Source organism: Rhinolophus ferrumequinum, chromosome 24 (genome assembly GCF_004115265.2).
Source record: "Rhinolophus ferrumequinum isolate MPI-CBG mRhiFer1 chromosome 24, mRhiFer1_v1.p, whole genome shotgun sequence".
NCBI lineage: Eukaryota > Metazoa > Chordata > Mammalia > Chiroptera > Rhinolophidae > Rhinolophus > Rhinolophus ferrumequinum.
The window spans coordinates 37,406,429-37,419,068 of record NC_046307.1 but is presented as its reverse complement, the minus strand read 5'-3'; the positions used below and the strand labels follow the sequence as shown (position 1 = coordinate 37,419,068).

Sequence of the window (12,640 nt, the reverse complement as noted above, 5' to 3'; positions counted from 1 at the left end):
GAGAGATATTTAGAAAAGAATATCAGCAAGATCAGGTGATAGATCAGATATAAGAAGTAAGAATAAAGTGGTAATTTGGGGTCCAAAGTCAACCTTCCTCAAAATAGGAAAGGGTTTTTTGAACCTGTTGAGTTTGAAGGGTCCATTCGGTATCCTAGTTAAAGACCCAACAGGAGACAATATAGCAAAGTGGTTAATAGCATAGGCTCTGTTATCAGGTGTCGTGGGTTCAAAACAACAAAACAAAACAAAACAAACACATTAGTTGACTATTCCAATTAACTATTTTTATGTAAAAAGAGGTGGGGTAGGAGTTAATAAAAATAACTATTTTCATGGAGTTCCTGTGAAAAAACATTAGAGGCTTGTCAAGTGCTATGCAAAGTCTTTGGCACAGACTATCTGTTCAATGAAAGCCTACAGTAACTTTTATGATTCTTCTTTTTCCCTTATAGGACATACTTCTATTCTGCATATCAATTAGGACTCTTCAATGATTCCATCTTGGTTCCTGAAACACTTATTTCTATAAATTATATTATTTTGCATATGCAGGCTTCTATAAAATTTTCAAAATGCTTAAATAGTATGTCTTATTTAAAATTGCCAAACAATTTCACTAAAGTCAGCATTATTTCCCAACTCAAGAACATATCCTTTATTACCTCAAAGTATTATACATGAGGTCTAGACCCAATTCCTATGGAATTCTACTAAATATATACATTCAACCATTATCTAGTAGAAAGCATACAAGCAATATGCCAGGCACTCCGAGATGATAGCAAAAAAAACAGTCCTAACCCAAAGTACGATTTATATATATTTTGTTAACAAATACTTACAATGCAAGGTACAATATTAAAATAGGAAACATGGTGCTATATAGAACATGGAGAAAAGAAACTCTCCCAGAATTTAAGTTAAGAATGGTACCCTAAAAGATGGGGTATCTGATGTGAAACGTAAGTAGGAGTTAGCAGAGTAAGGCAGGGAGGTGGAAGATGGATTTAAAAGAAATAGGTTCTAGGCAGAGGAAAGATTTTGTTCAAATGTCCAGAACTGACACAGAACGCAGACTTTTAAAGAAGCAGAAAATTTTAGCACACATGAAGTATGTAGTACAAGTATGGAGTAATGAAGCATGAAACCGGTGACATACATAGAAAAGAGAGTGGGAAGAGCCTTGTAAATTGTACTCTGTCTGACCCACTCCAATGAGACTGTGCTTAAGAGTACAGTTCCTAAGACAAAATAAGTGCACACTAACCATTATTCTCTTACTATTATCCACACTCTCCCCGTTTCTGCCACAATTTGCAATGTGACGATACACTAACCAAAAAATATTTTTCATCTAGTCTTCCTTAGTTGGTTGCCAGAAAAAAGTATGTAGAGAACTTATGTCTTAGACAGTCTGTTCTTTCATTTGTAAATGGGAACAATAATACCAACCTCTCAGGCTTGTTTTAAGGACTAGAGAGAATGTGAAAAGGTCCCAGAAGCGTGCCAGGGCACATATTAAGGACCCCCAAAAATAGTTCCTATAAAAGCAGATTGGAAAACTAGCCAGAGAAAAAGAAAAGCGGAAAGCACTGGCTTCACTTTGGGATAATGTAGTAGGAAAGTCTTAGAAATAACATCATCTTAGGCCTAAACTCTGAAAATACGGTAAGATACATACACCAAAAATGTTCAAGTTTTGACAAAAGAATCAACACCTGTCTGATAATGTATTTATTCTTTTCCCAATATGTAAGCTTTTTCAAAAAAGAAAAACTGATTTTCTATAATTCACTTTTCTCACAATGACCTTATATTAAAAGATACTGTGTGTGTGTGCGTGTGTGTTTGAGTTTCCCAAATCCCACTACCCTAAAAGAACTACTCTTACTTTACATATTTCTTTCAAAAGACTTAAACACAACATTTGAAGACTTTTCTACTCCATATTATACAGTTCTGATTTAAGACCTCGACCAAATGGATATTGAATTAGTAATGTTTCATAAGTATTCGCTTTTGCAAAAGCAAGATAACAAACTCCCTGGGTACATTTAAAATAAAAGAATCATAACTCAACCTTTAAGTAACACACCTAGGATTCTAAAAGAGGCACCCAATATAAATTTCATACCATGTAACTTTGTCTGATTCTAATTTGACGTGGTGCCAACCTAACACATTTATTTCTAGCCACTCCTTTTTCTTTCTAATGGTCTCATTCAATAGCAGCTAAATTCTAAGAAAATTTTATTGATGTTAATCCTAAATGGCAATAAAATATCACAATATATTTGACAAAGGAAGCATCAAGCTATCGTTTAAAAAGCAAAAAAAAAAAAAAGAAACAAGAAACAAAAAAAAACCACAAAGCTACCTGAAATGAACTAAAGGATGATCTTAACAAAATCGAACAAATATTTTTTCACACAACTTTACAACTATTATTAACAGAAAACCATAAATGAACTGGAGGTCGAGCTAAATTTCCCAGGAAAAAATAAAGCTCAGTTCAATATAGCAAGTTTTCTTCTAGACTTTTCAAATAAGAAACACTTCAACATTACTAACACAAACTATAAATCCAAAGGAGGTAAGAATATTCTAGGGACTTGTTACAGAGAAGGATTTGGAAAGAGTTACTCTTCCAGGAAAAAGAAGAAATCTCATAGGTCCTACTCAGGGTCACAAGTAGTATTAAGACCTGGGTGAGGGGTCCCCTACCTGCCCTCAATAATCCCCCATCATGCCTCAGGACCAATTCAGCTAAATATCCTGATGGTAATGTCTTTCAATTACCACAGGACAAGAGTTCGCCACATTAAGGTGATTTAACTGTGGCCTCTCAAAGATATGTCTGACTCTCCTAGTCATCACAGTATATCATGTAAAAATGCCAGGGAATGAGTGAAAAATATACTGCAAACCACATAAATAAATAAGTGTCCAGAAAAACCCCAGAATTACTAAAAGAGTAAATCTTATGTTTTAAACCTTGAACTACAATACAATAAGGCAAAATCCATTCAAGTGTTTAAAATAATCTTTACTATTTAATGACTAGCCACATAAAAACATTCACTAACTCTGCCAATCAATCGTCAATGAAAATGGTAAATGTAGGCATAAAAAGAGCAAATTTATTTCACATTGCCTTCAATACCAATTAATTGATTTCAATTGATTAATCACATTTCTTATGTAGAAATTGCATAAATATATCATTCGGCTCAAAGCTATTATGTGAACATCTTTCTTTATCTTCAATAATATTTTTTAATCTCTAGTAAAAACCTACCTTTGAGGTTCTTTGAAGTTGATCACCAACATATGTTTTACGAAACTGATCCAAGAACCAGAGAATTGCGAGCTCTATTTTCTCATTAGAACACTGAGGCAATCCGGTATCCATTAAAGATATAAGCTGAAAAACTCTTTTCATGAAGGAAAGAAAAAAAGCTTCAGTAAAAATTCTTCAAAAAACAACATTAAAACATTCACTGTCAATGTAATGCAATATATATAATTACTGTAAAAAGTGACAAAATATAAAAGCTATTTATAAAAAATATTTTAAAAAGCATTAAAATCCTACCACTAAGAGATACTACAATTTGGTCTAATTCCTTCCAGTCTTTTGTCCTAAGACATACATACACATATACATGCATACAAGCCTACACATAGACTTATTTTACAAAAAATTATACATAAATGCAAGACATATATATAAATATATAATATACATAGCTGTAAGTATCTACAGTTATTATGAATATAATATACACAGGAATATCTATGCATATATAAAATTATAGCAATAAAGAATAATATTGAGCATGTAGTTTGGGGTTTTACTTTTTTCATTGAAGCTTCTATTGTTATATAATCATATATTTGGGGGTCACATGATTCAAAATACAAAAAAAAATCAAGAGGTACAATGATCAAGTTATGTCACTTTTTTAATAAATAAAATTTCACCTGAAATAAATTACAAGATGACCTTACTATTTTAATACAAGTGTACAATTATTATTAACAGAAAATCATAAATAACCGAAGGTTAACTTAAATTTCCTAGAGAAAAAACACTTAATTCAGTATAATGTAAAGCTTAGTCTAGACTTTTCAAAAGAGAAATCCTTTCATTATCTATTTTCATGAAAATTTTCCAATGGATGGCAACCCAGTGCCTGGTGCTAACGCAATCAGCATATTGTAACAATCTTTTTAAGACACAGAAGTAGAGGTTGTTGAGGAAGCAGCACTCAAAGAAAGGCAGGTATGCCTAGCCTGACCCACCCACTTCTCCAGTTATGCACACAGAACATACATACACACACTGTTGATAGTTTGCTTCCTGCCAGAGACTTTTTAAAATGTATGTACAGGCAAATATGGCTATATACTATCCTCCCAACTCTTTTAAACATATGGAGCATACTATACTTATGGTTCTAAACCCAGCTTTTTCCATTAACAATGTATCTCACAGATCTTTCCATATTAGACATAAGGAGCTTCCTTATTCTCTTTTACAGCTCTTTAACATTCCATCATATGAATGTACCATGTTTTCAAACATTCCCCTACTGATGGATGCTAAAGTTGTTTATAATTTTTTTGCTGTTACAAAAATGTTGAAATTAATTTTGTACACCATTCACACATGTACAGTTACAATATACACTTCAAAAAGTCAAACTACTAGCTTAAGAATATAAACTTTTCTAATTTTGATAGTTATTACCAAATTGCCCTGCACAGAAATTGAAACAATTTATACTTCTATCATCAGTCTGAGTGTCCACATGCACATAGATATTTCAGGATATTAAACTTAAGGATTTATTCAAATGTGAAAAATGGCATCGCGGTGTAGTTTTAAATTTATTTCTGTCATGTATGTGAGGTTAAAAATTTTCCATGTTTTTAAAGTCATATTTATGTCCTTTATAGTGACCTGTTCATTCGTATCCTTTGCCAATTTTTTCTATTGGGTGTCTTTTTATTGCTGAGTTCTACAAATTTTTTATATATTAGAAAACAGAGCCTTTTGCCTGTGATTGAGCTGTAAGTATTTTTCCTCATTTTTCATATGTCTCTTGACTTTGATTATTGTATTTTTTAATGCCATGTAGAAGTTTTTGTTGTTTTCCTTATGTGGAAAATTGTATCAATTTTTTCTTTTATGGATTTTGCATAATAACAAGATCTTACCTGAATCTGATGTGTTCTCATGTTTCACATTTTTACATTTACCTCTATGATAACATTTGCATTTATCTTGAACATATCTTATGAGATATGGATCATCATTTTTCCCCAAATGGCTACCCAGCTTCTTCAACACCATTTCCTTCTTGTATAGTCTATCTTTTTACTTACCATTTTGAATTACCCCTTATCATATACACTAAGTTCATTTATGCATTCAGATTACTTACTGGACCTATTATTCTATTCCACTCATCTGTCTCACTAAATATATCTCAACCGATTATTTTTACGTATTATTAAATAATTTTCCAAAACGTTATTTTTAATGGTTGTATAATATTAGGCTATGTTAACATTTAATCACCCTGTTTTTCATATAAATTCTCATATTTCAGTAAAATATAACTACAGTCTTCTTCCCTATTACCAAAGATTTCTAGAAACAAATGTCTAGGTTACAACGTATAAACTTCTTGTAAAATCTTGGTATTTATTGCCAAAGTATTATGAAATAATATTTTGACAACTACATTTATAGTTATATCCTATATTTATACATTAAGCTACTCATTTAAAAGTATCCTTCACTTACCAAATATCTTTAATACCATAAAAATTTATGAAGAAAAACTAAAGATCAAATTTAAGAATTACTGTGACCAGGTGTCACCCCCTCACCCTGAAGATGTGTTTATTATCTAATTTGGAGAGAAGAAACAAAGCTGACTTTTAAAGTCTGTATATCGGTGACTTATCAGATTGTTGGAATAATTTTTAGTTAAATTAATGGATACATAAATCAAACTTTGTCTCTGGATCCAGATGATTTTTCAAGTGACTTATAAGGCATGTCTTACTATCAAATTCTTTGAGTAGAACTTCTCCTTTCCTACTCTAGTTCTTTGGTGATTCTACATACTTGCTCGTGTTTACTTTTATTTCCTTTTTATGGCATTCATTCCAAAACCCAAGGAAGATACAAAACCACCAGACAGTTTGTTGGGATGCCTTTACAACTCATATTAAGCTGCCAATTTGCATTTCCTAAGAGGCAATGACATCCCCTGGAAAGTAGGAAAGAATTCCCAGGAGGGTAAATGATCCATTTATCAAACAAGTTTTGGTAGTTATATAAGAAGTTCAGCTGCAAGTGCCTGAAATTCAAGGTAACAATGGCTTAAACAATATAGATGTTTATTTGTCTCTCAAGCAAAAATCCAAGGCAGCGCTCCAGGACTAGTTGGTGCTCCATGGTGTATCAGGGACTCAGGTTCCTTCCATCTTGTTGTTACACTTGCCTCAATTCACACAATGACTTTATGGTCTAAAATGGCTTCTTGAGCTCCACCCATTACGTTCATGTAGTTGTACATATCACATTCACTTACATCAATTGCCGAACATAATCACTTAACCATACCTAGCTGCAAGAGAGTCTAGTAAATCTAGTCTTTATTCAGGTAGCCACATGCCCAGCAAAACATTATCTTATCGCAGAAGAAGGGAAGAAGAGATATGGGACAACTAGCAGTCTCTGCCACAGTGTTCTTCAAAGATTTGTAGCCACCTTTAACAAGTGCTTAAGACCAAAGCTTGTGTTGTATATATATATATATAAAACATTCACTTCCAGCTTCAATTTATTGCCCTACATTTATGTTTTCTTAATCTTGTTAGATAAAGAGCATGGAGGGACTAAGATGAGAAATATATCATTAAACAATTTTGACCTAAGTATAAACCACTATTTCAAATAGAAAGAAATGAATTTTGGATAATGATTTTATATTCCCCTTGGTATCCAATTAACTAAATGATTATTTAGTCAACACATATCCGAGTGCCTACCGTATGGAAGACGGGTGTTAGGTGTTCAGAATACAACAATGAGCAAAATACATATATTCCCAGTCCTCCAAAAATCTATTATTTATGCAAAGCAAAACAATAAAACAAGAAATTAGAATAAAGAATGACAAGTGCTATAATAAACACTGCAAAGAGATTAGCAAGGATTCCTAATATTCTAGGATAGAACAGGACAAAGAGAAAGAGTGCTGAGAGAAAGTTCCTTAGGTGTTTGGAAGTCAGAAAATGAGGATTTTACTAAAACAACAAAGAATTACTAAGTAATGCTGAGGGCTCATTTGAGGTAAAAAATGGTATCTTAATTGACAATGGGATCTATCTGTAGAGGTGTGCAATTTCTTTTATTATCACTTAACAAGTTAGAGAAAACTCTGAATTACTTCAGTGTTAAGGGTTTGCCAGTCAGATGAGATAATATAACCATGAACAAAGCAGTTAAAGCTTATTCCTTCCCTTATTGTGGAATAAACATATAGGTGTTAAGAGAAAATAAGTACTATAAAGAAAATAAAGTAGACTAAGAATGTTATTTTAGATAGGGAGGTCAAAGGAGGAAGAGACATCTGAGGACACACCTGACTGAAGTGAGGGAGTGTTACATAAACATCTGAGAGAAACATTCCTCGCAGAAAAGTTCAAAGGCCCTAAAGTGAAAACATATAGGTAAACCTCAAAAACCAGCAAGGAGGACAGTGTGGCTGAGTTGAGTGAGAAAGGCTAGAAAGGTCAGACAAGCAGCAGATGCTTTGAACCATGGCAAGGACTTTGGAATTGGTCTCATATGGGATGGGAAGCCACTGGAAGCTTATAGGTAGAGAAGAGGAGAGTACCATGTTCTGATGGGAAAGAAGTTGAAGTCATCTATATGATTGAAGGGTTTGGGAGAGAGAGCAAAACTCTGAGCTAGTTGTCAAAGTCTTCAACGAATGATGAGGGATGACAGAGATGAGCACGTGAGAGCAACAAGGAGAAACAGGGTGATGGAACTGACAGGAATGAGCTTGAATGAAGCAGCCACTCTACTAGCACTTGCAAAATGAAAACTACAGGATGACTAAGACAAAATCCCTGGGGAATCTCTCAAGAGGTTTACATTCTGATTATGATGAATGAAACTGAAATGACTGTAAAATTAAGTGATCTCCATTTAATTAGAATTGTATGGCCTGAGCACAAATATATTTACTTGCTAAGTTAAAGTGGTATATTTAAATATGTTAAAGCAACATGTTTTAATTATAATTATCACAATATTGGGAGCTTTTAAGACTATTAAACTTTTCCTGATAAACTAGCACATCGATTTTTGGCAGGAGGTTTGCAATCTACTAATTTGGTAGTGTTCTCCCAGGAGTTAGAAAGTTATCATGTAACAACACAGAAGGCAACAGTATTACGGTTCTAGTTCCTTGGAACTTCTTCATATCAAATTGATATTTTAAAGTATTACATAAAATATCATTCTTACTTAATTGAAAAATCTCCGTATTTTAAAACAAATATTTATGTTTTTTCGAGACAAAGTATGGAAGCCTCACCTTGACGTGCTTGGTCCTTCTTACACACCCACTAACCCACCACCACCTCTCACCCACCCGTGCCCTCAATCACTTGCCTGGCAGCCCCAGTAAAGATTCACACAGTTCCTGAGGTTATAAATCGTCACACAGGGGAGAGAAGAGGACTGCCACAGCTCCTGCCCTTGCATCCAACTCAACAGAAGCTCTGGCTTCCCCAGCAGTTTCTCAAAGAGGGAACACAACTAAAAAGTATGGAAAAGTTAAACACCCCAGGAGTAGACTTCAACCAATAAGAAACGGGACACAAATCAGCGAACAGATAAATTGCTTGCTCATAATCTCCATCCCTCTACTACCAACAAGAACTATCTTGAAACACAGGGGTTCCACTTGGTCTCTGGGCAAAAGCCTGTAAAAGCGGGCCAGCAGGTGTGTAATGCATTACCGCTATACAGTGGGCTCTCTATTATTCATGGTAGTTATGTTCTGTAGAGTTGCCGTGAAAACTCAATTACTGAATACTGAACCCCTGCTCCTAACGGAAACATGGGACTAGGTTCCTGAGGAACAATGGTCACAATATTTTCATCAACTGATCAACACATATCCTAGTTTTATGCATGTTTCTGGTTAAAGGCACCTAATTTAATACATATTGTTGATTCATCAACATTGAACTCACAGCCAATAGCATACCACCTGCCTGAATGAAACTTACCTAAACAAACCCATGTATTTTTTCCATAAGGTACCTAAGAGCCTATGCTTAGGCTCACTAGCCAGCACTTGAACACTATGCTGGGGGCCATTTTAAACTGCAAAACCACCAACAGAAAGCACAAAAATGCAAAAACGATGGCACTGAATAGACAGCAGAAAGGACACTTATTTAACTATAAGAACTGAAATAAGAAGGCAGAGCATCTGTCAACCTCAGCTGGGAAAGTGCACATCCAGCAACTTAAACTTTTTGCCTCTATGCATACGTCCAAGAATGACTGTAGCAGCATCATGAGTGTGATTTTGGAGTACAAATTTTAGCAAGTAGGCAAATTTGCAAATATGGAATCTGTGAATAATGAGGACTGACTCTACTTGTTTTCTCTTATTCTCTCATTTCCTTCTTTCTTTCTTTCTTGCGTGAAAATGCACCCTTCTTCCTACCCCTCAAAAAAGCCTAAGGCTCTGTTTTCTAGGGAGGGGATGTAGGCTGAAACATAAAACAAATCTTATTTAAAGTTAAATAGGTTTGCTGCTTAAAATTAAATTTTTCTACTTGGCAAATATACACCCACATTTGTTTATTTCTTGTTACATATTTTGCAGGAAAATAGTGCCAATGGCTATTTCCCTACTTGATAATAAAAACTTTTAAAAAAATCAAATGAGCTATAGCAAAAAGTATACTTAATTTCCAGTTTACTAACTATGTAATGTTATGATAAAAGATGGTACACAGGCAAATCGCTCACTTGGTTTAAAATTAACCAAAACACTTTAAGAATGCCCCCATTCATTCGTATTTTAAACAGATTTGATATTGGAAATAGCAAACCTTAGAAAAACTAAAAATATTTATGTTCCAGTCAGATTCAAATTTCACTAGAAAGAGCTAGTTTAATAGTTAAAAAGGATATGGAATGAAGGGAGAATGTCTATTCAAAATGGGAACAAATTTATGAAACACTTAGGAATGAATTTAAGAATAATAATAAGGGAAAATATCACAACAAGGAATAACAATTTTAAGAACTTTAACAGGGTGATAGTGGTGTTAGAATAGAGTTCAAAGGTCAATGGACAAGAATAAAAGGCCTAGAAAACCACATAACAATTTTGTGTAAGATGAACGTGGTGTTTCAAATCAGCAGAGGGTGGGGATGACATTAATTGGTTAACACTTTGGAAACTCTGGAAAAATTATGTAAAACAAAATTAATGTTAACTGTATTAAATATAAAAAGCTGAATCCATAAAACTAGGAGAAAATATATGTAGATGGGTATTTTTATTATTGAAGTATGGAACAACTTTTCAAAGCTTGAGCAATGGAAAAAATAGGAAGGAAAAAATTCATAGATCTGAATACATAAATATTTAAAGCCAGTACAAAACAAATTTCTAAAACAAAAACATGGAGAAAACATTTTTTAAATGAAGAGCAAAATATTAAGATCTTTGATATATACTGAGTTCTTATAAATTAGGAAAGATTATCACGAAAGAAAACCAGGTGAATGATAAAATCTATACATATTAAAAAAATCACAAAGAGAAAATACAAATGGCAAGAACAGAAATGGAAAACAATGTTTGACACCACTTGTAACCAAAGAAATACAAATTCAAATGAAACACCTGTTATGTATAAACTGGCAAGATAAGAATCCTATTATCTAGTTCAGCTGCAGGAAAAGATAACTTGTACAGTCTTTGGGTTCAAGAGAACAAACTGGTACAATTTTTCCAGAAGGCCATTTGGTAATATGTATTGAAAGTCTTTAAAATGCTACGTACCATTCAACCAGCTTTTCAGCTTTTAGGAATTAACTAATGAAATTATTTTGATAAAGATATAACTAAAAGAATATTCACCTCAAGGCAGTTTCTAGTAAGAAAAAATTGAGAAACAACCTAAAATTCCAAAACCAAGTGTTTGTTTAAATTATGGTACAGCTTAGAATATTTCATGTCTAGGTGAAATGTTCACAATACTATGTTTGATTTTTTAAACAAGAAGTATTTGGATTTTTTGTTTTGTTTTGTTTTTTTGTTTTAGTAATATAGTACTTACTATTTGTCAGGTATTATTCTAAGCATTTTAAAAATATTAACTCATTTAATCCAAATAATAGCCACAAATGAATTAGGTATTGTAATTAGTATCCTGATTTAAGTTTACAAAATATTCTTGTATAATTTTTGTTTAAAAAAGTTGAAAAATATATATATGTACTATACATATACCCTCAAGCATTAATTAAAAAGATTCAAGGTCTTTACCAAAACGGCACTAGTAGTTACCGCTAAACTAATATATGACTTTTCTCTTCATTTGAATTTTTTAAGTGTTCAACAAAACCATGCAGTACTCTGTTTTAAAGAAAGATGTTATTAAAAAATAAGATATGTGGAAAATCAGCTGACTCATTATTATTCATACGTAGGAATTTTCCTCAGTTTAGAAAGAAATATGAAGTAATTACTGTTTCTCATTAAGGCTATGGTCATGAGGTGAAAAATCTAGTCAACAATCATAAACAAAGCTTGTCTTGGGTAAGTATCCATTGATTTTGACCAGATGTATGTCACCCCAATTTTGCCATTATCCCAATAAACGCCAATTTTGCATGCTTTGTCAGAAATAAAACAGCAACCTAAATCTTCATCACACTACTTAAACAAATTAAAATATATTTGACTATACCACTTGTTAGAGACGACATCCACAGGTCACTTAACCTCTAAGCCTTGGTTTTCTCATTAGTGAAAAAGAAAAGACTACCTTCCTCAAAAGGCCAAATAGAAAATGCTTTAGCTCATCATACCAGTTCAGTAACCAAATTTCTTAACTACTTGGTAAATTTCTGTAAATTGTGTGACCATTACTTACCGACAGGATAATTCTCCATCCATAGCATCATGTTCGTCTGTACTGGTGTATGTTAATCTTCCTCCAACAACTGTCCCAACTAAGTAAACCAGCCATGCAAGACGCCCTAATACATAAGAAAAAAAGAAAAATATTTATGAAGTATTGATAGAAACAAAGCTTAGTTTTTCAGAAAGTTCCAAAATTAGAATAATGATCTATTCTTCCAAACAAATGATAAACTGTTGTGAATTCAGTTCTTGACAGAGAATGAAAAGTTCGGTTTTAAGTTTATCAAGGCAGTAAGTATAACAGTGAAAATGACAGATTTTAGAGCCAGATAAAACTGTTTGAATCCCAGCTATACCAATTTGCTATGTGATCTTGCATAAGTTACTTACCCCTTTACATCTTAGGGTTTTCATTTGCAAAA

The 12,640-nt window shown here is 33.1% G+C and overlaps 1 protein-coding gene across 3 annotated transcripts in view; it reads right to left on the bottom strand.

Annotated features, from left to right (window-relative positions):
• Positions 1–12,640, bottom strand: part of RANBP17 (RAN binding protein 17) — a 254,298-nt gene that overhangs the window by 188,622 nt on the left and 53,036 nt on the right. For all 3 annotated transcript variants that reach the window (XM_033096303.1, XM_033096305.1, XM_033096306.1), the window contains 2 exons: positions 12,229–12,334; positions 3,302–3,437 (listed from right to left, as the gene is read on the bottom strand). In XM_033096303.1, coding sequence (XP_032952194.1) covers positions 3,302–3,437; positions 12,229–12,334 — 242 coding nt within the window. The remainder of the gene's footprint in view (positions 1–3,301; positions 3,438–12,228; positions 12,335–12,640) is intronic.